This window comes from Pituophis catenifer, unplaced genomic scaffold (genome assembly GCF_029215685.1).
Source record: "Pituophis catenifer annectens isolate HBS135680 unplaced genomic scaffold, rPitCat1.0.hap2 SCAF_9, whole genome shotgun sequence".
Lineage (NCBI taxonomy): Eukaryota > Metazoa > Chordata > Lepidosauria > Squamata > Colubridae > Pituophis > Pituophis catenifer.
This window is the reverse complement of record NW_027256889.1, coordinates 4,941,946-4,967,454: the sequence shown is the minus strand read 5'-3', so window position 1 is coordinate 4,967,454 and position 25,509 is coordinate 4,941,946. Positions and strand designations below refer to the sequence as shown.

Below are 25,509 nucleotides of genomic sequence, written 5' to 3'. Positions count from 1 at the left end.
GAGTCCTACGTGATTGCCCTTGAAAGAAAAATCACCGCTCGTTGCAAATAATTAGGCCATCTTTCTTGTGCCTCTCGTGAAATACTCCTTATTTATTTATTTATATTCCACCTTTATTATTTTTATATATAAAAACAAACTCAAGGTGATGAACATACATAATACTCCTTTCCTTCTCTCATTTTCCCACAAAACAACCCTGTGAAATGGGCTAGACTGAGAGAGAGAGAGAGGGACAGACAAGACTCAAAGTCCCACAATTGGCTTTCACATTCTTTTGGTGATTGGCCCAAATTTTCATACCTAAAGCAGGACTAGAACTCACCGTCTGTTGGTGATTGGCCCAGTCACCCAGCTGGCTCTCATGCCTAAAATGGAATTAGAACTTGGGTCTCCTGGAGATTGGCCCAAACATTCATGCCTAAAGCAGATCTAGAACTCACTGTCTCCTGGTCATTGGCCCAAAGTCATTCAGCCATTTTCATGCCACAGGCAGGACTAGAACTCACCGTCTCCTGGTCATTGGCCTACAGTCACCCAGCTGGCTCTCATGCCTAAGGTGGAATTATAACTCACAGTCTCTTGGTGATTGGCCCAAACATTCATGCCTAAAGCAGATCTAGAACTCACTGTCTCCTAGTCATTGGCCCAAAGTCATTCAGCCATTTTCATACCTCAGGCAGGACTAGAATTCACTGTCTCCTGGTCATTGGCCCAGTCACCCAGCTTGCTCTCATGCCTAAGGTGGAATTATAACTCACAGTCTCTTGGTGATTGGCCCAAACATTCATGCCTAAAGCAGATCTAGAACTCACTGTCTCCTAGTCATTGGCCCAAAGTCATTCAGCCATTTTCATACCTCAGGCAGGACTAGAATTCACTGTCTCCTGGTCATTGGCCTACAGTCACCCAGCTGGCTCTCATGCCTAAGGTGGAATTATAACTCACAGTCTCTTGGTAATTGGCCCAAACATTCATGCCTAAAGCAGATCTAGAACTCACCGTCTCCTGGTCATTGGCCCAAAGTCATTCAGCCATTTTCATGCCTCAGGCAGGACTAGAACTCACCGTCTCCTGGTCATTGGCCCGGTCACCCAGCTTGCTCTCATGCCTAAGGCGGAATTAGAACTCGGCCTCCTGGTGATTGACCCAAACATTCATGCCTAAAGTGGGACCAGATCTCCTGGTCATTGGCTGACAGTCACCCAGCCATTTTCATGCCTCAGGAAGGACTAGAACTCACAATCTCCTGGTTTCTAGACGGGTGCCTCAACCACTAGACCAAACTGGCTCCAAATTGCTTTGGAGGACTGGACAGTTTCCTTAACAAAGGATTCAAAAAATAGAAATATTTCTAAAGCCATAAAGCCTAACTTGATGGGGAGAACGAGATGCTCCATGACTCATGATCAGAATAGCTTGCCAGGATTTCATGAAGGCAAAGCAACCCCCCCTCTGCTAAAGCGACTTCTTCTACTTAAAAACCACAATTTAAAAACCTTTCCTAACGTTTTGTTGAAATCTTCTTTCTTGGAACTGAAAGAATGTGGTGGGATTCAAATAATTTAGCAACCGATTCTCCCGAACCGGCTGAGTCCCACCACTGAACTGAGTCTGCGGCTTTGGGCCCTAATCCAATGCAGAAAGCTGGACAATTATCAGCCACGCTGGCTAAGTTTATGGAGGAGTAATTATATACACCAGGAAAGTGTCTCATTATTAATCCTCCTTTGAGGCTTTTCTCTCTCGCGCTCGCTCGAGTGACAGAGGCCGCGTTTGCCCACCGTAGACTTTGCCCCGTGAAAAAAAAATTCTCCGGGAAGCCATGGAGACGTCCCGCTACTATGAACAGAACGGAATGATCTTATCAGGAATGTATTATCTAATATTGCTAGATTAGCCATTGGTCCAACTAGACAGTTCAAGCTCTCCATTTCCAAAACTGAGTAATATTGGATGGGAAATGGAACAAGCACCGTCTTATTTGGACTGTCAGATGCACTTTTTTGTCTCCCAAAAGGGGGTGAAAATGTTTGTGCGTCTTATAGACCGAATATTGCTGAGGCCCTGCCCGCCCACTGGCCGGTTTTTGGCCTCCGCACGCCCCGTTTTTGAGCCTTTTTTCGGCCTTTTTCTGGCCCGTTTTTTCAGAAAAAAAGCCCCCAAAACGGGCAAAAAAAGGCTGGAAAAGGGCAGAAAAAAGGCCCCCCAAAAAGGCCCAAAAATGGGGCGCATGCCACATCTATTCATCTCTGCCCCCTGCCTTTTATCTCCAGAGCTAGGGTGGGGCTTCGCTAGCAGCGGTGGCTCTTCTGTCCCAAGGACCGGCCCATAGATTTCCACTGCTCTCCTCTCCTCTGCCTTCTGTGCATCTGTGCATCAAGCACTGGACCCAGCTGTTCCTCCTCTTCCTCATCAGCCACCTCCAAACCTGGGGACAGTTGACTCTCCATCTGAGGGCTGACAGATGGGACAGGCTCCACCTCTGTCTTTCTCTCTCTGCCAGCTCCATTCCCTCTTCCCCTCGGAGCTCAGGTTGCCTTGATGCTGACCCTGACTCCCATGCCACCTCATTTGATTCGGTTGCTGGAGGGGCCTGCAGCCGACAGGCCACAACAGGTCACTAAATGAACTGTTGTAAGTCGAGAACTACCCATATGCTCAATCGAGGCAGTAATATTGCAGAGGAGACTAACAGGAGCTTTTAAAAAAAAATAACAACATCTCTTCTGTACCTTTGGAAAAGATTTCCGTAAGATGAGATGCCTTTTCATTATGTCTCGTGTGAACCAGCCTTAACGATGCTGGAATATCGAAACATCCCCAAACTATTAAAAATAAGCCCATGTCAAGCGCCTGGATTAATTTTCTGAAGGGTAAATGCAGAGATCTAGCTCGATGGCTTTGCTTTTCCTATATTCCATCTCTGACAGACCAGCGCAGCAGCCATGCACGATACCTGCGAGAGGGTAATTTTGACGCAGCGCTGCTGAATAAGATGCAGACCTTGGCAGGGAATTTAGCAGAATCATCAGGTATAAAAGGCTTGATGTAATCCTGTGGGTCACTGCAACCTTGGGCAGTACCCGTTAAAATTTGCTTTTAAGTTTTATACAAATTGGGCGTTTTTAAATTCGTTTTTTGGGCCAAAATTATTTAATGTACTATTAAATGGTTTTTAACTTTTGTATGATGTATTTTTATCTTGTGGCTGTTCACCGCCCTGAGTCCTTCGGGAGTAGGGTGGTATATAAATTAAATAAAATAAAAATTAAAAAAAAAAACACACTCACAAGGAGGCATGGATGAATGTCACCGTTTCTTTAATGTTAACCAATCAGAGGCAGGAGGAGGCTGAGTGCAGGAGGTTTGCAGGTGGGGCTTCTAAGCTATTGGGAAATGCCAATGATGGGATCTAAAAAACCTACAGAGGAAAGACTCTTAACAGCAGCATTCTATTATATGCTGAATGAAAACAGCCCACGGCCACCGGGAATAAGACTTTTCAGAGATGGAGAAATATCTGAAAAAAATCAGAAATTGGAGAACATCCTCGACATAGGGTTAGCCACGGGGAGTTTTCAAGATTCGGAGGGAATTGCAATCTAAGTTGGCATCCTGAAGTTGAATGAAATAGCAGCACTGAATACATAGGCAATGTAACAGCAAATGGGGGAGGGCAAGGGAGGGAGACATGGATCCAAGAGGAAGGGCTGCAGCTTTTCTTTTCTTTTTTTTTTACACGGGCTCCATCTGCAGGTCGTCGGTCTCCGTGGATTCCAGTTCATGGAAGGCGGCGTGGGAACCAATGACGACCAAGGTGGCGCCTGCAAGAGAACGATAGGAGAAACAATGGGAAAGGAGGCCATGTGGTGATCTAGCTCTTCCTCGTCTCAGGTTCACAGTCATGGGACTTTTTGTCTTAAGAGCTCCTAAGGATCTCTTAGGGCAGGGATGTCAAACTCGATTTCACTGTGGGCCGCATCACGTTTGTGTTTGATCTGGGGGGGGGAGGGCTGGGTGTGTGTGGTCTGGGTAGGCATGGCCAGAGTGGGCGTGGTCAGGGTGGGTGTGGCCAATCGACGTCACTCATATCAGGTTAGGGCTAAGGCAGGACTTCCCTCAGACCCTCCCTCCTTCTCATTATAATCTCCTTCCTTCCTTCCTTCCTTCCTTCCTTCCTTCCTTCCTTCCTTCCTTCCTTCCTTCCTTCCTTTCTTCCTTCCTTCCTTCTGTCAGGTTTCGAGATCGTCTCAAATAAATTGCATTTCAAACAAAGTCTTTGAAGGAAAACTCCTATTTATTAAGCACGACATTCTAAAATCCGACTCCATAGAAGCCAACACTGACTTCCAGACCCAAAACCCTCCCTTTCTGTTCCCCACTCCCCTGCACTCATTGGCCATCTTCCAAGTCATTCTACCTCTATTCTACTGCTCCAGCTCAAAGGAATTTCCCCCCTCCCATCCCATCTCCTAGGGGATATTATCTCCAGGGAAAATAAGTAGGTGAAAAGTCAAACGTCCCTTTCCAGACGCCTCCGCCTCTCCTTCTTATGTCAGCACTAGAGTAAATGCAGCTTGAAGTGCTGACACCTTCCTCCTTCCTTCCTTCCTTCCTTCCTTCCTTCCTTCCTTCCTTCCTTCCTCTTTTTCCTTCCCTCTTCATTCTCCTTTCTTCTTCCTTCCCCTCTTCCCTTGTTTTTCCTTCCTTGCTCTCTTCCCATCTTCCCTTCTTTTTCTTTGTCTTTCCTCTTTCCCTTTCTCCTTTCCTCTCCCTTCTTGCATGCTCATTTCCAGGGTGGCCCCCATGGGCCAGATCTAAGCACCCCGCAGGCCGGATCAGGCCCAGGGACCTTGAGTTTTGACACCCCTGTCTTAGGACAAAAACTGGATGAACCAGAGTAGAAAGGAAAAGGAAGGAACGATTCAAACACACAGTATGATGGAACAGAATCCCAGAGAGCAGGTTTTAACAGGGTTGCAGTTCCTGAGAAGGACCTATGTAAAGTTAAGGTATTCACACACCCCTCTTTTCAAACTGGCATTAAATTGGCATTAGGTTTTCTTCTGCAAGGAAGAAGCAACAGGAGGAGAAAATCAGAACGCTTAATTTTACAATTAGGCTTTGCAATTGTTGCTGTGGCAACAATGAAAATATCCAAAGCCCTGATCAGGGACCATCAGCGGTAATCAAAAAATGGGTTAAGGCCATCAAACATGCATGGTTCAAAATATGAGCAAAGACAGATGAGTAATGATAACAGAGAGTATTTGTAGCTCAGAGCCCTTGGTGCTCTTTGCCAGCACTGATGATGTTCCCTTGTGTGGGAATGAAACGTCTGCGAGAAAACCACCAACCTCAAAGAGCACCAAGGACCCCAATGAACTCCTCCTCCTCCTCCTCCCTTTCTCCTACTCATCCATTCTGCAAACCTCACTCCCTTCTAGCACGGATGATGTTACCTAGTTTGAGAATGAGCCCAAGAGTCTTGGTGGCACAGCAGATTAAAGTGCTGTTAAGTAGCACCAGCTGCCTGCAATTACTGCGACTTCGAATCTCATCAGGCTCAAGGTTGACTCAGCCTTCCATCCTTTCGAGGTAGGTAAAATGAGGACCCGGATTGTGGGGGCAATAAGCTGATTTTGTATAAAAAAGAACACTAATTAGGGGGGGCCAAAAAGCCCTACTAAGCAGGTATATACAAAAAGTATGAAGGCTATTGCTTAATGCGTTGTAAGCCGCCCTGAGTCTCCGGAGAAGGGCGGCATATAAATTGAACCAATAAATAAATAAATAAATAAATGAAATGTCTGCAAGAAAACTACCAAGCTCAGACAGCACCAAGGACTCCACTGATTTCCCCCCCTCCTCCTCCTCCTCCCTTTCTCCTCCCTTTCTTCTTCTCATCCATTCCGCAAGCCCCAATTCCTTCTAGCACTGATGATGTTGCCTAGTTTGGGAATGAAATGTCTGGAAGAAAACAATCAAGCTCAGAGAGCACCAAGGACTTCACTGATTTTCCCCTTCTCCTCCTCCTCTTCCTCCTCCTCCATTCTGCAAACCTCACTCCCTTCTAGCACGGATGATGTTACTTAGTTTGGGAATGAAACATCTGCAAGAAACCCTCCAAACTCAGAGAAGCACCAAGGAGCCCGCAAGGCAGATGAGGGCAGTCCACCCAGAACGGTGGTTTTCCTGTTTACTCACCCAGCACCCAAAAGACGGCTGAGCCGGCGCCTGCCAGCCAGAAGAAAGGAAAAGAGACAGCTCCGGCCAGACTGTATTGATGGGCTGTGCTGAGTTCTTGCCCTACAGGGAAAGACGGTTGAGTTAGAAAGCAGGCTGGGTTCCAATTGTTTTTTAAAAAAAGAGAGGAGCCTGGTTTAGCTCAACAGACAGAAGCACTGTAATTTAACACCAGCTGTCTGCAATTAAAGTAAGTTCGAATCTTGCCAGGCTCAAGGTTGACTCAGCCTTCCATCCTTTCTAAGGTAGGTAAATTGAGGACCCAGTTTGTGGGGGCAATAAGCTGACTTTGTATAAATATACAAAAGGATGAAGGCTATTGCTTTACGCACTGTAAGCCGCCCTGAGTCTCCGGAGAAGGGAGGCATATAAATCAAATTTTAAAAAAAAGAGAGAGAAGGGGGCAGCTTGGAATGCCTGACCGAAGAGATGCCAGCTTTGAGGTCAAATTTTTGCTTTCTGTGGTTTAGAAATAGGTGAGAAGGCTGGAGCCTAGCAAAATATGGACATTTGTGTGCAAGACGGACATGTTCATGTTGGTGCAGCACCATCTGGTGGTTATTCTTGGAACTGTAGCTTTCAAGGACTTGTTGTCAAGAGAATGCTTTTAAGTGAGCTATCTAAGGCAGGAGTGTCCAACCTTGGCAACTTTAAGCCTGGAGGACTTCAATTCCCAGAATTCCCTAGCCAGCAAAGCCCCGTGGGAGCAAAAGATTGCTACTTACCAAGCAGAACAAGCTGTGACTGTTGGGTCTTCAAGTACATGATGTAACAAGCCCCAAAGAACACAGCAAGCGCAATCAGAAGTAAAGGTGAGGTGATGCTGATGGGTGAGAAGGAAAGACCAGTGGGGTTAAATGCATCACGAAACAACACGGAGGAGCACACTAATTTTCTTGCTAATTCCATGGAATTAAAGTTGAATTAATAAAAACCTGACTGAACCCACTTAGAATGGAAGACTTTTGTACATATACACTAGAATAGAATAGAATAGAATAGAATAGAATAGAATAGAATAGAATAGAATAGAATAGAATAGAATAGAATAGAATAGAATAGAATAGAATAGAACCTGGGACTTTATTCATTCATCAGAATAGAGCTGGGAAGGACCTTGGAGGTTGTCTAGTCCAACCCCCTGCTCAGGCAAGAAACCCTATACCCATGATGGCACGCCAGTTGATTTTTGGGGCTTTGGGGCCCACCAGAAGTCGGGAAACAGGCTGTTTCCGGCCTCCGGAGGGCCTCCAGGGTGGGTGGGGAAGGCCGTTTTCACCTTCCCCAGGTTCCAAGAAAGCCTCTGGAGCCTGGGGAGGGTGAAAAATGGACCTATCGGGCCCATCGGTAACCTTTTTGCCATCGCGTGCCAAAAGCAGGAGTAGTGCAGAGGGGTTGCGCGCGCATGCGTGGGGGGGGCAATGGGGCATTGAATTATGGGTGTGGGCACACTCACGCGCAACCCCCTGTGCACCCCCCCACTTTTGGCAAGCGATGGCAAAAAGGTTAACCATCACTGCCTTATACCATTTCAAACAAATGGTTATTCAATATTGTAAAAACTTCCAGTGTTGGAGCATTCACAACTTCTGGAGGCAGGTTGTTCCACTGGTTAATTGTTCTCACTGTCAGGAAATTTCTCCTTAGTTCCAGGTTGCTTCTCTCCTTGATTAGTTTCCACCCATTGCTTCTTGTCCTGCCTTCAGGGGCTTTGGAGAATAGCTTGACTCCCTCTTCTTTGTAGTAGCCCCTGAGATACTGGAAGACTGCTATCATGTCACCCATAGTCCTTCTTTTCATCACACTAGACATACCCAGTTCCTGCAACCGTTCTTTATATGTTTTAGCCTCCAGTCCCCTAATCATTACTTATATATTCGATAGTGTATTAATTCCTTTACAGGTCTTCCTTGGTGGTTATTTTCTAAAAGCTCTACAAATAATAAATAAAATCTATAAAATTGTATATGCCCGGGAACAAAAGGGGGATTATCTACTAGGCCCCGAATTCTCCCTAATGTGTCTGAGTTATAGGCCACTCAGAATCCTTTCCCTTGATGTATATTGTAGACAGGATTTTATCCAAGCGAGCACTGAATCAGTGACATTGCCAAGAACAAACAGAGTCAGGCATCTGTAGCAAACTGAGGTTACATCAAGATGACAAACTGCATGTGGCAATGTCACGATGCAAAACTCACTGCGTATCCTTGCATCCCAATGTCGGATGCAACAATGTAAGTTGTCATTTTCTGCTCCTGATGCGCGCGTTGTGATTTGACCCTTCCTTATCCCCTACGCACCGATGCCCTTGGGCACAGAAATGGGACTCTTCTGCTGATCTGCTTGCGTCTTTAAACATACAACTTAGTACACGGGCGCAAACTACAGGAGGGAATTTAGACAAACACATTTCCCCTTCATCCTTTCCCACAATTGGGTGCTGGAAGCATCTTCTCGAAATGCACGTTTCAAGGGAGCAGAGTTTTGATTGCACGGGTTGTGAGTATTAAAGGTGGTTGCATTTTTCAAGGGATTGCCCTGCACAAATGAAAGTCTGTGGAAAGTATGTGAGCCATGGGGGCGCAGTGGTGAGAGTGCAGTACTGCAGGCTATTTCTGCTGCCTGCCGGCTGCCTGCAATTCGGCAGTTCAAATCTCACCAGGCTCAAGGTTGACTCAGCCTTCCGTCCTTCCGAGGTCGATAAAATGAGGACCCAGATTGTTGGGGGAAATAGGCTGACTCTGTAAACTGCTTAGAGAGGGCTGTAAAGCACTGTGAAGCGGTATATAAGTCTAAGTGCTACTGCTATCTTCCTTCCTTCCTTCCTTCCTTCTTTCTATGGGCCACAGTGGTTAGAATGTAGCATTGCAGGCTAACTTCTGGCCCACTGCCAGAAGTTCAATCCTGACCGTCTCAAGGTTGACTCAGCCTCCCATCCTTCCGAGGTGGGTAAAATGAGGACCCAAATTGTTGGAGGCAATATGCTGACTCTGTAAACTGCTTACAGAGGGCTGTAAGGCACTGTGAAGCGGTATATAAGTCTAAGTGCCATTGCTATCATCAGTGATATTTGCAGTACAGAATCAGGAGAATTCCTCACCCACACAAGTAAAACAAAGAAGCAATCAAATCTACTCACAGGCAATAGACGATAAGTCCCAGGAAGACAAAGACATAATTGCTCTGGAAATATTCCACGTTGCGGACAAGCCGTTTACACAGTTCCCCAAAATTCTGAGGCTTTGCAAAACGCCTCTGGTCCACGAAGTTGGCCCAGGGGCGAATGGTAGCCCGACGCTGATCTAGCCATTCCTTAGCTGGGCCTTGGGGCAAAAGTGCTGGGATGTTAATCCTGGAAGGGACAAAGTCAGAAGGCCAGGAAAGAATTAGAAGAATGATCTTCATATAAACATGAAAAAAACAAAAACAACCCACCTTTGGGACAACCATGACTTGGATGACTATCTCCATAGACCCCAGCTCTTTTTAAAAAGCAGCGTTCCAGCTCCGTTGTCCTCAGAATATTAAATGACAATTCCTCTTGAAGAATTTCACTCAAACAAATCGGCCATCGACAGGCCAATAGCGATAAACAACGTTTATACACCATTCCAAAAAGACAATCAAAATGCCAGAAAGGAAAGAAAGAGACCCAAACATTTCCTCACCAGCAATCAACACCCAGTTGAGCAGAAATTAACACCAAGATTAACACTAGACCAACAATAAAAATAAATAAACAAAACCCCAATCAAATCCTGCTCCCTTCTAGCACGGATGATGCTACCTAGTTGGGTAACGAAATGTCTGCAAGAAAACAACCAAGCTCAGACAGCACCAGGAACCCCACAATTCCTCTTGAGCCAGCATGTCTCTTAGCTGTGATGGCTGGGAAGGATAGGAGTTGTATGCAACACTTCAGCTAGGAAAAGCAAAATGATTTTCTCATAACTTACTTGTTGCTCAACAATGCTCCTGTGGTCTCGACTTCAGTGGCTGCATTAAAGAGATGTTCTGGTTCAGTTTTACCAGCCATGGTAAATTAAGACTGAGAAGCTGTACAGAAAGACAGATATGGGAGTCAGGCACAATACTGATTGGTTGAGGCTCAAAACCGACTCTGAATGCCTCATGATGTTATCCACAGTAATGATTTCATTTAGAGGCCCATTCCCTTCCTTTACATAATTGTCCCTTTTTTCAAGAGGCAACTGGACTTTCTGGGTTTTCTTTGAAGACGTTTTGCTTCTCATCCAAGCAGTTTCTTCAGCTCTCTCTTTCTTGGATGAGAAGCGAGACGTCTTCAAAGAAAAAACAGAAAGTCCAGTTAACTCTTGAAAAAAGAGCACCTTTGGGACAACCATGACTTGGATGACTGAGAATCTCCATAGACTTCCTTTACATACTTGATACATTGCTGCACGACAGACCTTCCAGAGTGACATCAATGCATAACCTCACCTCACCTGCTATGAAAGCACATCTTATTCGTTGCTTGCTAGCAAAAACAAACAAACAAAAAAAAAAACAGGCTTTGGCTCAAAGTCATCCAAGCCAGCTTTCATGCCTAACATGGGACTAGAACTCACAATTTACTAATGATTGGCCCAAATCCACCTCACAGGGTTGTTGTTGTAGGGAAAATAAGAGGATGAAAGAAGGTATGTTGGATACATTTACCGCCTTGATTTATTTGTAAAAATAATAAAGGTGGGATACAAACAAACAGACAAATAAATACATCCCCCAGTTGCTTTCATGCCTAAGGTGGAACTAGTACTCATATTCTCCTGGTGATTGGCTCAAAGTCACCCAGCCGACTTTCATCCTAAGGGAGAACTAGAACTCACATTCTCTTGGTGATTGGCCCAAAGTCCCCCAGCCAGCTTTCATGCCTAAGGCAGGATTAGAACTCACCATCTCCAGGTGATTTTGCCCAAAGTCATTCAACTTGTCTTCATATCTAAGGCAGGACTAGAACTCACCATCTCCTAGTGATTGGCCCAAAGTCCCCCAGCCGGCTTTCATATCTAAGGCTGAACAAGAACTCACTGACCCCCAGTTTCTAGCCTGATGCTGGCACCATTTCACCATATTACCTCCCATCAGGCAGTTGCACTAAAATAACACATAAAATACACCATTTTATAATCTCTCGTGTCTTTAGTAAATACCCCTTATCTTCTTCTTTCCTTGCCCTTCCTCTCTCTCTCTTTCTTTAAAACAGCTAATATGGGCCTCTGTCACAGGCTTTTATCCGGCCAGCGCTGGAGACTGGATACGCCCCATCCTTTGCACCCCCTCTCAGGATGAGCCCACCGCCCCATATGGGGCGCCCAATTCTAAACCGAGCTCATGGTTGGGCTGTCCCCTGAATCCAGGGTGTGTCTCCCAGGTTTCCGTCCGCAAACTGGCAAAAAGAACTTGGCCGCCCCGTAAAACCGTTTCTCTTCCCAGGCATCCACGACCAGGGACAAAAAAAAAAGGTCCCTCCGATGCTGCGCGGTCCAGTATCTCCTGCATCCGGGGTTGCCCCTGGCAACAGAACCCCGCTCACCTCTTAACAGAACCCAATGCAGCTCCTGGGCGGAAGCGATCGGTCTGCGTGGCAAAGGGAGGGCGGGGTGGAGCGCGGATGTTTACTTTCCTAGGCGCGGAGCCTACTGGGAAATAGAGTCTTTTGTTGGCCGCCTACTGGCGAGCTCTGCCATTTGCGTCAATAGCAGCCCGTAGCCAGTTTTTTGTTCTAATATCTATCCTTGAAAACAAATAATGTTTATTGACCGTGTTTAATGCAGAGCAGAAAATAACAGGATCACGCCTTTCCTTTTCTCCAACCCGCTGCTCTTACCTTGAAAGCTATTACTGACTCAGGATGATGGGTGGTGTAGTCTTGGACATTTGCAAATAATACTGACTGAGATTTGTCATTGCTACAGCAACTGTTTTGTTTTTTTTAATTTGATTTATATGCCGCCGTTCTCCGGAGACTCAGGGCGGCTTACAGTGCGTTAAGCAATAGCCTTCATACTTTTGTATATTTTTTATACAAAGTCAGCTTATTGCCCCCACAAACTGGGTCCTCAATTTACCTACCTTAGAAAGGATGGAAGGCTGAGTCAACCTTAAGCCTGGCGAGATTCGAACTTACTTTAATTGCAAACAGCTGATGTTAAATCACAGTACCTGTCTGCAGAGCTATCCAGGCTCTGTTAGCAATGATATTCTAGTTCACTTGCTTTGTAAAAAAAACACATATTTTGGTTCCCGGGACTCCACTTCCTGTTCTGTATCTGTATCCTGGTTAAATAGTTACGAGCTTTCAATTTTAAAGTCAGAATAAACGCATGCGTGGTAAAATGCTAACCGTGGGTTGTTAGTTATAATCCTTATTTTTATAACGGCTAGATTCAGGCATGACTAATTCCTGACGTAAGTGTCTTCAGTTCTGCATTTTGTTGTACGCATTCAGCCAATTGCAATATGGTTAGGAAAATCTTATCGTTATTTTTTCCAGTCAGCAGATGAAATCTTGTTTTTCTTTCTGTCAAGAAAACCAGAACAAAAACTGGTTGGGCTTTCTGATTCATAACTTCAGCACAGACATTGTAGAAGAACTGTGTTAGTCTACAGAGGGGTTTCTGGCATTGGCATCCTTCAGTCTCAAGAGACGATGGTATCGTGCTCTGGAAAGAGGTCCTAAAACACCATCTAGTGCAGTGTTTCTCAACCTTGGAAGCTTGAAGATGGGTGGATTTCAACTCCCAGAATCCCCCAGCCAGCGCTGCTGGCTGGGGGATTCTGGGAGTTGAAGTCCACCCATCTTCAAGCTACCAAGGTTGAGAAACACTAATCTAGTGTGACTAAAAAGGCCAATTGGAGAGTTGCAATCCCTTCCACGCTGAGGGCAGATATATTCTGTCCCCTGCCCAGCCCCCAGATTTCACTGGTTCCTGGACTGCCTCTTTGCCTTGGCCTGTCGAATAAGGGTCTCTCGAATTGGAGGAGGCCATGCTGCGTCTTTAGCCTCCAAGCTGAACGATCGGAGGTCAAGGTTTCCCAGTTGTTAATGTCCATTCCCAGGGCCTTTAGGTCCTTCTTGCAGATATCCTTATATCGCAGCTGTGGTCTCCCTCTGAGGCGCTTTCCCTGCACTAATTCTCCATCCAGGAGATCTTTCGGAATCCGACCATCGGCCATTCTCAAAAGTGTTGAAATGTTCAATTATAGCCATAAAAATCAACTGATTTCGACACATTTAATGGAGGAAAAGAACAACCCAGGAGGGGTTTTCTCAAACATAAACACATTACCAAGCTGTCCAAAGGCACACAGCAGTTGCCATTTCCAAAAGTAGCAATTATTTTTAAAAAAAAAAAAACGAGCAGAGTCTTAGATCAGGATTTATTAGGACATAGATTTCAAGGTGGAAATGACAGAGGGAATAAACATTAAAATCCCTGCTTATTGAATATTCCTCTTTTGTTAGCACCAAGAGGCAGCTTGAATCTTCTAGTTCAATCTAGGGTCTCTCCAAAGTTGGCAATTTTAAGACTCGTGGACCTCAACTCCCCAAATTCCCCAGCCTGCATGGAAGAATTCTGGGAGTTGAAATCCACAAGTCTTAAAAGTTGTCAAGTTTGAAAACCCCTGGACCAGACAGATCAGATCTGGTCTGCAAGATTCTGGATGACCACTAGATGACACCAGAGAGAAAGAAAGCAACTTCTAGAAGATAAGTATGACTTATCATTCTTACTCATAATTATATCTAATCCTTACGGGGTGTAAAAAATTTAAATCTCATTTCTCCTATAATATATGTGTGTGTGGTTATGGGTTTGGGTGCATATTCTTTTTTTTTTTTTTTTGCAGGATTTTGCATTGTGGAGTTTCAAACTCTAGTCAACAAAGAGATAGGAAAATTAATCCCGTTGTAATCTTCTGTCCTCTTTTTTTTCTCACTTCAGATCTGTCAGCGCTAGCTTTGTCCCCCTTGACTCATTTCTTCCACTCTTCCTTTGCTTTCTCCAGAGTGAAGTCTGGCCACCTCTTCTCTGTCTTCTCAGTTCCTGTTCAACTCTCTTGCCATCTGACAGAGTCCACACAGTGGGCAGCACGACATGATCATCCAGTCTTCACAGATAGACCCCTGGATGGAAAAAAAAGGGCTGAGTTAAAACAGGGGGGTCGGTGATGAGGCTGGACCTCATGATGAGAATCAAGAAGGAAGGAAGGGAGGGGGACAGAAGTGTTATTCAGCCGGTTCAGACCGGTTCGGGTGAATCGGTAGCAGAAATTTTGAGTAGTTCGGTGAACCGCTTGCTCCCGCTTGCAGAGATAGTGGGGAGCAGGCTGCTTGGTCGAGCCTCGCCACGTAACGGAAGCTGTGTGTGCACGCGTGCACGGAAGCCATGCACGCGCGCTCACATTTTCGGCGAACCGGTGGTGGAATAATTTGAAACCCACCACTAGAGGGTGACTTCCTCTTTTGTCTCTTTAGGGAAGAAAAGAGGCATAGTTACATCCAGTCACAGCCACCATATATCCCCAAACTCAATTTGCATTTTTATTTTTGACGTTCCGCCTTTTACCTGAATACGGTATTTTCCACGCACTCCTGTACGGAGGGCGATCAGAGACCCTGGCAAAAATGGGAGGCAGAAGGATTCCCCGGCTTGTTCCGAGACCCGACAGGCAAGAACACAGGGTATAAAAGTGGCACAAAGACCTGGAGAAAAGGAAGGAAGAGGGTGTGAGGTTCTCTCCCAAATTCCTTGAGAGACGAATAAAAACGACAGACAACTTTCTTCCCCTTAGATATCTACTCTCCAAGCTGTAGTTCAGGAGTGCCCAAACTTGGCAACTTTTAAGACTTGTGGCCTTCAGAAACCGTTTCTGGATTTTGTGTTTGAGGTGGGGGGGGGGAAAATAAAACTTTGATTTTGGGTTTTACGATGAATAGGTTTGCTGTTACAGAAATGGCTCGTTTAAACTATTACGTAAAAGTAAAAAGTTGAGCCTTGATGTTATTATCTTATTCTACTGCACCAAAGGGAGTAGGAAGTCAACACCTTTTCTTTCTTTTTTTCCCTTTTTCCCACACTTTTCCCTTCCCTTTCCCCCCCCTTATTTTCCTCCTGTCATCTTTTCTATTTTTGTATTATATATTATAAACTAATAAATAAATCATCACCATCTCCTTTTTCTGACCCCATAATCCCTTGCGGGGTGGAGTCTGGCCAACTGAATGGAGCTGAGTGTTTTAATGACCGGATGCCCTTCCTGTCGCCAATGCAGAGTTTTGTTCAGCAGATATATTCTCATTGTGCCCAGAGAGAGAGAGAAATATCTGCCTCTACCTAGGATCGAACACACAGCCTCCTGATTGTGAGGTGAGAGCTCCACCTCTAGGCCACTGCACCACTCATAAACTAATAAATAAATACAATGAAGAAAACTGTAATGAATAAAGATTTGTGGACTTCAATTCCCAGAATTCCCCAGCCAGACACTAAACAACCATTACTTTAATGACCGTTTGAAGTTACTAGGGTGCTGATTTATGACCGCTTTTCATAGTTACGACCCTTGCAGCATCCCCATGATCATGTGATCAAAATTCAGACACTTGGAAACTGGCTTTTATTTATGACGGTTGTATTGTCCTGGGATCACGGGATCACCTTTTGTGACTTTCTGACAAGCAAAATCAATGGAGAAGCCCGACTCACTTAACAACTGTCTTGCTTAGCAATTGAAATTTTGGGCTCAATTTATGGTTGTGAGTCATGGACTACCTGCATTTATGATTTGAGCTAGGGTATTTGCGATGGAGTTGAAAGAGTGGTGCAGTGGCCTAGAGGTGGAGCTCTCGCCACAATCAGGAGGCTGTGAGTTTGATCCTAGGTAGAGGCAGATATTTCTCTCTCTCTGGGCACAATGAGAATATATTTGCTGAACAAAACTCTGGATTGGCGACAGGAAAGGCATCCGGCCAGTAAACACTCAGCTCCATTCAGTTGCCTAGATTCCACCCCGCAAGGGATTATGGGGTCATTAAACGATGATGATTTGAAGTGGTTTGGGGTGGAAAAAAAGCCAAAATACAATTCACAGAAAAGGATTGCGCATTTGTGGCTGCCATCTTGACATGTTTGACCCTTTCATGGTCCTTGCTTTTCCCATGTAAAGCCCAGCCATGAGAGATCCCCCTCCCCCATGCCTTTGCATCCCCAAATGCCTCCATTACTCACAGATGCCCATGTCAGAAAAGCAGTCACACAGCTCTGAATTCCAGCTTCCTTGATTATTGAACGTGTAGCTGGTGCCTGCAGGTTGCGGCTGAGCATCAATGATCACCTCCGATTGATAGGCCATGTTAACCCTAGGAAGGAAGGAAGGAAGGAAGGAAGGAAGGAAGGAAGGAAGGAAGGAAGGAAGGAAGGAAGGAAGGAAGAGGGCCAGAAAGACAGGAAAGAGGAGGAGGAGGAGGAGGACAGGGAGACCAATTATTTCGATTACCCCATCAGCTCCAAGAAATCTTTGGGTCTTGAGAGACTTGGCAACCAGTTTCACAACTGGCAACATTTCTTCCCATCCCTCATCATCCTTTTTTAACGACCCCATAATCCCTCGCGGGGTGGAGTCTGGGCAACTGAATGGAGCTAGCAGAGTCTTTACTGGCCGGATGCCCTTCCTGTTGCCAAGGCCGAGTTTTTTCCCCCAGTGTGCCCAGAGAGAGAAATATCTGCCTCTACCTAGGATCAGACTCTGTCAACCTTTCTTCCCATCCCTGCGACATTAAAATTGTGTCCTGACAGTTTGTCACCCTTGCCAAGCAGCCCAGACACAAAGCTCACCCAAAAGTATTAGCTCCAACTTTTAGAATCTCTTTTGAGAGATTAGGATTACTGTCACTACCCCCCACCCTTCCTATGCCCCCTCATTCAGGGCACCTTGTGACAGCTGATGGGAATGGTCAGCCTATACACCCTTTGTATGATTGATAAATTAACAGGGTTGGAAGGAATCTTGTACGTCATCTAGTCCAACTCCTCTCACGCAAGCAAGAGAGTCTACAGCATCCCCAACAATTGGTAGTCCAATCTCCTCTTGAAAGCCTCCAGTGATGAAGCTCCCACAACTTCCAAAGGCAACTTCTGTTCCATGGGTTGATGGGTCTCACTGTCAGAAAATTTCTCCTTATTTTTAGGTTGAATCTCTCCTTGATCAGTTTCCATCTGGCCTTCGGGTGCTTTGGAAAATAGCTTGACCCCCTCCTCTCTGTGGCAGCCCCTCAGATATCGGAAGACTGCTATCCTGTCTCCCCTGGTCCTTCTCTTCACTAGACTAGCCACGCCCAGTTCCTGCAAACCGTTCTTCATATGTTTTAGTCTCCAGTCCCCTAATCATCTTGGTTGCTCTTTTCTGCACTCTTTCTAGAGTCTCAACATCTTTTTTATAGTGTGGGAGATGCACGCGCCAATCCAGAAGTGATTGGGCCTCCCCTGGCATTGCTATTCAGGCCATGTTGTGGCTGTGGTCCATTCCCATGAGCTCTTCTTTTGAATTCTTCCCCACCGGGGAGGGGGGAATGTGAGAAGTTTCTCCGAGAGCAATCCCATTTGTGCTCCAGTCCATCCCCATGAATATTTTGCGCAAGGCAACACACCTTTCTCTGAACGGTACAAGACCTCGATTGTAAATATCTGTTTGAAGAACAGCTTTGAGACATAAATATTCCCATCACACCCAAGAGAAGCTGATAGTCATAGAGCAGGAGAGGGGGAAAAAATCACCTTCTCAGAGCTACACCGGGGAAAAGGAAGGGCCTCTTTGTTTTAATTGTTTGTTTTGTGGTAGCACCGTGGTCAAACTGGAGGCGTTTGGACAGCACTCAGTTAAGACTTGTTTGTAATAAAAAAATCAAGCGACACAGATGCCCTGGCATATTTATTTCCCACAAACACGAGGTGGGACAGGTAGACCAGCTGCTGGTTCAGTTCAGGTAGGATAGGCTGTTCTCTACCATGCCTGGTTTTTGGGGAGACGTTTTCAAATCATGCATGCCAAAACAACTAGACACTGTTTTAAAAAAAACTCATTTTGTTTACTTTGGCACATATGGTACTGAAATAAAACTTAACCTGGTTTAACATGATGGCTTATCCAATGCATCTGAGGACAACACGTAGGCTTACACAACACCATCATAACCCATAAACTAGACAAGGCCAGTTTAGCTCAGCCTGGTGGGTTTTATGAGCTCAGCTAAATTCCTCTGCCAGCCCAGTAAACTTTGGTAACGACGCATCTGCAAACAAACATCCCAGCTCAGGGAGCTCCACGGACATCTGAGTGTCTGGGATGGTGGTTTGTGAGCAAGAACTTCCCTCTACATCCATAAAAGATAACGATAAAGGTTCCCCTCGCACATACATGCTAGTCATTCCTGACTCTTGGGGGCGGTGCTCATCTCCGTTCCAAAGCCGAAGAGCCAGCGCTGTCCGAAGACGTCTCCGTGGTCATGTGGCCGGCATGACTAAACACCAAAGGCGCACGGAACGCTGTTACCTTCCCACCAAAGGTGGTCCCTATTTTTTCTACTTGCCTTTTTTACGTGCTTTCGAACTGCTAGGTTGGCAGAAGCTGGGACAAGGAACTGGGAGCTCACCCCATTATGCGGCGCTAGGGATTCGAACCGCTGAACTGCCAACCTTTCAATCGACAAGCTCAGTGTCTTGGCCACTGAGCCACCGCGTCCCTTTTCTACATCCATACCTAACCCCTTTTTGCAAATCTCGTGGCCAGGTCTGTAGTGGTCCCTCCTCCAATGAAACGTTGAACGCTTATGACGTGGGGCCTAATCAGGTGTGGTGTGGTTATCTGAATCGAAAGGAATGGTGAGCAGGAGAAAATGGAAGGGTGGAGCTACACACCCTGAAGGGTGGGACACCATTTCTTTGTTATCCAGAGTTTTGGTCATGCGGGCGCTGATAAGTTTGAGTTTCTGCAAATAACTTCTCCTTCCATTGACCTCTACCAAAATAAGAGCCAGCGTGGTACAACAGGGAAGGTGCTGGACTAAGGAGACCCAGATTCTACTCCACCCACAATCCATATGAATGAGCAATACAGGTACTTCTCAACTTACAACATTTCGTTTAGTGACCGTTCAAAGTTACAACAGGACCGAAAAAAGCAACGTATGGCCATTTTTCACACTTACAACCATCTCCACAGTGAGGTGATCAAAATTCAGCCACTTGGCAACGGGCTCATATTTACGACGGTCGCATTGTCCCGGGGGTGTGTGTGTGTGTCACGTGATCCCCTTTTGCAATCTCCTTCTGACAAGCCAAGTTAAGGGGGGGGAGCCAGATTCACTTAATAACCATGTTTACTAACTTATAACAAATGCAATGATTCACTTAACAACGGTGGCCAGAAAAGTCGTAAAACGGGGGCAAACTCACTTGACAAATGTTTCACTTGGCAACGTCATCTTTTGTTGTGTGCTCAGTTGTGATCCTAACTTGAGGGCTACTTATATTTTAGCCTCAGAAGTGGGTTTCACAAAATTTTACCACAGGTTCACCGGCAACGTCATTTTTTGTGTGTGCTCAGTTGTGATCCTAACTTGAGGGCTATTTATATTTTAGCCTCAGAGGTGGGTTTCACAAAATTTTACCACAGGTTCGCCGGCAACGTCATTTTTTTTGTGTGCTCAGTTGTGATCCTAACTTGAGGGCTATTTATATTTAGCCTCAGAGGTGGGTTTCACAAAATTTTACCACAGGTTCGCCGCGCACCGAAAATGTGAGCGTGCGCGGCTTGCTCACGTGCATGGCTTGTACACATGTGTGCGGCTTAGAAAACATGGCTAAATAGGACAGCATAGTGCCCGGGTGGATAGTGATGATTTTTGCCATCCCAGATTTAAAAAACAAAACAAAATGGGTGCCAACATTTGAATAAGTTCAAATCTCACCAGGCTCAAGGTTGACTCAGCCTTCCATCCTTTCTAAAGTAGGTAAATTGAGGACCCAGTTTGTGGGGGCAATAAGCTGACTTTGTATAAATATACAAAAGAATGAAGGCTATTGCTTAACGCATTGTAAGCCGCCCTGAGTCTTCGGAGAAGGGTGGCATATAAATCAAATCAAAAAATAAATAAAAAATAAATAATAAGGCCCTGCTGCCAAGCTTCAGGATTTCACAGACAGTTGGTTCTCTCTCCATGATCACCTTCTGATCTCTACAGCATAGACCTCTGAGAAAAGGAAAAACGCTCCAATTGTTTTCTCTCTTGCTCTTTCTCTCTCTCTCTTTGGTTGCTTTTTAAATTGCTCACTGGTAACCTTGTTTTAGGAGAAGTGAATTCATGAAGATATATCTGTTATAGTAAGAGAAAACCCCAGGCTACAATAACCAAGTTAGCCTCCAAGGTTCCACGAGATTTTCATGAAGAGAGAGAGAGAAAAAAAAACCCTATTGCAATCAATGGGAATTAAACATTTAACTGAGCTTTGGGTTGCCTACAATCGATGAGCTTAACATCCAATCCTAAAAACATTCAGTTGAAAGAAAATCCCATTGATTTCAAGGCAGCTCACTTCTAACTAGCGCCTCGTCCTTCGGCGCCGCTGAGTTATGTGTTGTTGGGTTGTTGTTGGGGATTTTTTTTTGCATTTGTAGTGCGGCTTCTTCGCGGCACAGGCTGACATGAAGGCAGCCCCCTGAAGTTTGCCTTCAGCTTCCAGTTCCGTTTTTTGTTTTTAAGAAAACATGTTTTGCAGACTTCTACAAAGCGTAATGGGGTATTTTTTTCCCCTCACTCTTGCTTGCTACCGTATTCGGTAGATTTTCCTACAATCCTTTTTTTTCCACAGATAAAACTTAGCCAAGTTGAATAACGAATCTGTACTACATTCATCATAGAACAGAACAGAACAGAACAGAACAGAACAGAACAGAACAGAACAGAACAGAACAGAACAGAACAGAATAATGGAATGAAGAATGGAATGGAATGGGATGGGATTCATTCTCACCGGCAGAAAACTGGGTTTAGATGAACTCCAGCAGAGTCATCTTATGTCTTTGGAGGATATTCTCAATCATACAGGTCATGGTCCCTAGCTGATACAACAAAGGTGATTAGGGGACTGGAGGCTAAAACATATAAAGAACGGATGCAGGAACTGGGTATGTCTAGTTTGATAAAAAGAAGGACTAGGGGCAGGGGTGAAATGCTCTCAGTTCGGACCGGATCACCTGATCCGGTAGCGATGGCGGCGGGTGGTTCGAAGAACTGGTAGCAAAAATCCTTGCCCCCCTCCAATGCGCAGCTGAGCTGTGCGATCATCAGAGGATTTTTTTTTTTACTTTTAAAAGCATTTTTTCTACAACCTCTTCGGCTGAAAAAATGCTTTTAAAGGTAAAAAAAAAAAGCCTCTGATGATTGCGCGGCTCAGCTAGGATCGTCAGAGCCTTTTAAAAGCATTTTTTAAACAACCTCTTTGGCCAAAGAGGTTGTTAAGAAAATGCTTTTAAAAGTAATAAAAAGAGAAGAAGTTGGCCACGCCCACCCAATCACATTACCCCCCACCAAACCACCCCCACAGAACCGGTAATAACAAATTTTACATTTCACCACTGACTAGGGGGTGACATGATAGCAGGGTTCCAATATCACAGGGGCTGCCCCAAAGAAGAGGGAGACAAGCTATTCTCCAAAGCACCTGAACAAGAAGCAATGGATGGAAACTAATCAAGGAGAGAAGCAACCTAGAACTAAGGAGAAATTTCCTGATAGTTAGAACAATTAACTAGTGGAACAACTTGCCTCCAGAAGTTGTAAATGCTCCAACACTGGAAGTTTTTAAGAAGAGGTTGGATAACCATTTGTCTGAAGTGATGTAGGGTTTCTTGCCTAAGCAGGGGGTTGGACTAGATGACCTCCAAGGTCCCTTCCAACTCTGTTATTCTATTCTATTCTATTCTATTCTATTCTATTCTATCCTATCCTATCCTATCCTATCCTATCCAGTTTTCTGCCGGTGAGAAGACGGAAATGAAGATTTGATGAACATCATGTTAACACCAGACCAACAATCAAGTATAAAGAATACCTCAATCAAGGAATTGCCAAACAAGTCAACAGTAAGCAGCCCAACCAAAGAACTTCTACGACAATCCCCATCAACACGACAGGACAAGCCAGTAGAACAGTGGTGAAATCCAATTTTTTTTACTACCGGTTCTGTGGGCGTGGCTTGGTGGGCGTGGTGTGGCTTGGAGGGTGTGGCTTGGTGGGCGTGGCAGGGAAAGGATACTGCCACGCCCACCAAGTTCGAACCGGGAGCATTTCACCCCTGGGAAGGATACTGTAAAATCCCCATTCCCTCCCCACTCCTGGGGAAGGATACTGCAAAATCCCCATTTCCTCCCCACTCTTGGCGAAAGGATATTGCAAAAGCTCCATTCCCTCCCCACTCCAGGGGAAGGATACTGCAAAATCCTCATTCCCTCCCCACTCCTGGGGGAAGGATATTGCAAAATCTCCATTCCCACCCTACTCCAGGGGAAGGACACTACAAAATCCCTATTCCCTCCCCACTCCTGGGGGAAGGATATTGCAAAATCTCCATTCCCACCCCACTCTGGGGACAGCCAGAGGTGGTATTTGCTGGTTCTCCGAACTACTCAAAATTTCCGCTACGGTTCTCCAGAACCTGTCAGAACCTGCTGGATTTCACCCCTGCACTAGAATATAAACTAAGAGCAAACTCCACTCCTAGTCCTGATGAGGTTCCCTAGTTGGGTAATGAAACGCATGCAAGAAAATAGTCAAGCTCAGAGAGCACCCAGGATCCCTCAAGAAGATTTAAGGCATCAACCCTTTCTCTATCTATCACCTATCTTATCATTCTTCTCTTCACAATGGATCCACCCTTTCCTTATTCTTCTTTCTACTATTAACCTACTCCCCCCCCAAAAAAAAAATCCGTGTTGTTTCTAGTTTCTTTTAACATAATAAACTACAAACCACGCAGCTCAATTTAACCTAACGTAATCTATGAGCTGGAAACGAAACACACAATTCTAGAAGGTAGCTTCAAAGTTTTTCAACTACTATTTATTCTTCTTCCTGCTCCAAAAACCAACTTGGCATCCACAGAGGATTTGCAAACATTTCCACACAGGCTTACGTTCTCTTACCTGTATTTTTCTTTTTTTAAACCCCGAACCGAAACCTCAGATTTCTCTGATGCCCAGCTGTCTCTAGGCAAGAAACTCAGTTCCGTCAATGGCCATCTGTTATATAGACTTTATTGCTAGGGCGGAGAATGTCGGAGGGGCTGTGCTCAGAATGAGTTGATAGGGAAAGCATGAGTAAATCAGGTGGGGCAACTAGGTGGTGAAACGGAAGCCCAAGATTGTTAACCTTTGTTAAACAGAGTGGAGGGATATGATTTACAAAGAAAATCATATCCCAAGGGGCAGAGGATGTTATCTCTGGGGTTTCCAACTTTCCCCCTTTTAAAATAAAAAATGGCTTGCATCTTCTCAGAGAGATCAGCTGCCTGGTCTATGGATATCATGGTTTCTTCTCGCCGAATGATACCTCCAACACACTCATATAATGGAAATATTGGTATTGCGGTTTAACGTATTTCGAGGTTTGAGAAAGTTGCCCTGAGCTGCATATGTCAGCCCTGGAGGCCATCTTTTTCTCTGGATCTTCAGGGCTGCCACCCTTAGCGCTATGGGAAACTGGGAGGGAGGATTGCATGGAGTTGTAGAGATATCTAGCCATAATAACATTCTTTTCTCTGGGAGTCAAGGACATTCAGCCTGCACCTGGAGTGGCGTGACTGGGAGCAGTGGTGGTATTCAGCCGGTTCTATCCAGTTCTGGCGAACAGGTAGCGGCGGCTGCTGGAGGTTCTGCCTACCTGCCCGGATGTCATCATATCCCGTTTTTGACACTCTGTGCATGCACGGAAAATCCTGCGCATTCACGGAGGTGGCACGTGCGAGCAAGCGTGCACGCATCACATTTGCGAACTGGCAGTGAAGGTAAGTGAATAGCACCCCTGACTGGGAGGCATCTCCAGTTGGGATGGTGCATTGATTGGACCATGTGATGGACATGTGGGGTGCAGGAGGAAGGGACTTAGACTTCCCTTTGGGTGGGGAAAACCTGGAAGCTTTCAGATTCGGGTTTTCCCAGATGTGCCAATTTGACATCTCTAATAAAATGGAACTTTGAGGAACATCTAGTCTTGGAGTTTTCTTTCGTTGGGGGTGTTACTTGCAACCCTGACAGCATAATCTGTAGCAGTCGGTAAATATTTGTGTAGGCAAAGCTTTCTTTTTTTCCCATTGCTAAACTTTCTGGACTTTGGACTGTCAACTTATGTGGTTGAGAGACCAGCGACAAACGGTGTTTACTCAGGGATGCAGAGAGCAAACATTAAAAAGTGAAGATATTGTGGATTAACTCAACCTAATTTTCTAGATTTGCCTAACTGCAGAGAGCCCTAAATGGCTGCAGGCTGAGCTGACATAACGCCCTCAGCATCAACTAAAACCAATTCTATTTAAGCTATTTAGCCTGCAACTCTCATCGGTCCTTAGCTAATGTCCCTGATGGTAATGGTATTTATTTATTTAACAGAATACAGGTCGTCCTTGACTTACAACAGTTCGCTTAGTGACCATTCAAAGTTGCAATGGCACTGACAAAAACCCACTTAGGATCCTTTTTCGCATTTGCGACCATCAGCATCCCACCCACCCACCCAACCCCCGGTCACGTGATTTACATTTGGATGCTTGACGACTGTCACTGACGACTGCAGTGTCCCCGGGGATCACCTTTTTCCAACAAGCAAAGTCTATTTCTCTATTTCTCCAAAGACATCTGGTTTTTCCTCTACTTTTATTGCTGAACTGGTTTGCCTTCCAGAAGTCTTCAAGGCTGTAAAACATTCAGCCTCTATTTCTTCGTTTGTTCGTTTGTAAAATTTATTGGGCTCCCCTCTTAGCACGGGGTAACTCTGGGCGGCCTACAATCTTTAAAAAAAGAAAAGAAAAGATAAAAACGATGCAAAACCTCAAAGGCATAAATAAAATATGGTAATTATTATTATTATCACTGTAATCATTAAAAATAGCTCTCAAGTACCAATCCCAGAATTTTCTTTTCTTTTTTCTTTAATTGTGGAAAGAGAAGGCAGATCAGAAG

General features: G+C 45.2%; 2 protein-coding genes across 3 annotated transcripts; both read right to left on the bottom strand.

Annotated features, from left to right (window-relative positions):
• Positions 1–3,306: 3,306 nt before the first annotated feature.
• LOC139321005 (prenylated Rab acceptor protein 1-like) lies at positions 3,307–11,882 on the bottom strand. 2 transcript variants are annotated; one of them, XM_070949596.1, is made up of 6 exons: positions 11,810–11,882; positions 10,209–10,308; positions 9,392–9,604; positions 6,975–7,072; positions 6,211–6,312; positions 3,307–3,827 (listed from the first exon to the last, which is right to left on the bottom strand). In XM_070949596.1, exons 2-6 carry the CDS (start codon positions 10,286–10,288, stop codon positions 3,739–3,741), a joined length of 582 nt encoding a protein of 193 aa, XP_070805697.1. In that variant the 5' UTR covers positions 10,289–10,308; positions 11,810–11,882; the 3' UTR covers positions 3,307–3,738. The 2 variants fall into 2 exon arrangements, with proteins under 2 accessions (XP_070805697.1, XP_070805698.1); XM_070949597.1 differs by lacking the exon at positions 11,810–11,882 and adding an exon at positions 11,427–11,652.
• A 1,614-nt stretch (positions 11,883–13,496) lies between these two features.
• On the bottom strand, positions 13,497–23,533 carry LOC139321183 (cornifelin homolog). The gene is made up of 4 exons (XM_070949827.1): positions 23,479–23,533; positions 16,509–16,639; positions 14,847–14,983; positions 13,497–14,404 (listed from the first exon to the last, which is right to left on the bottom strand). The coding sequence occupies exons 2-4, from the start codon at positions 16,630–16,632 to the stop codon at positions 14,318–14,320; spliced, it is 348 nt and encodes a 115-aa protein (XP_070805928.1). The 5' UTR covers positions 16,633–16,639; positions 23,479–23,533; the 3' UTR covers positions 13,497–14,317.
• Positions 23,534–25,509: the final 1,976 nt, after the last annotated feature.

Coding starts and splice junctions, on each gene's coding strand:
- LOC139321005 (XM_070949596.1), bottom strand. CDS start 10,288: ATGGCTGGTAAAACTGAACCAGAACATCTCTTTAATGCAGCCACTGAA. Junction 7,073..9,391: donor GGACTTATCGTCTATTGCCT/GTGAGTAGATTT, acceptor CTCACCCATCAG/CATCACCTCACCTTTACTTC. Junction 3,828..6,210: donor AGCCGTCTTTTGGGTGCTGG/GTGAGTAAACAG, acceptor GTTCTCTTGCAG/GCGCCACCTTGGTCGTCATT.
- LOC139321183 (XM_070949827.1), bottom strand. CDS start 16,632: ATGGCCTATCAATCGGAGGTGATCATTGATGCTCAGCCGCAACCTGCA. Junction 14,984..16,508: donor CTTTTCTGACATGGGCATCT/GTGAGTAATGGA, acceptor CCTTTTCTCCAG/GTCTTTGTGCCACTTTTATA. Junction 14,405..14,846: donor GTGGAAAATACCGTATTCAG/GTAAAAGGCGGA, acceptor TTTTCCATCCAG/GGGTCTATCTGTGAAGACTG.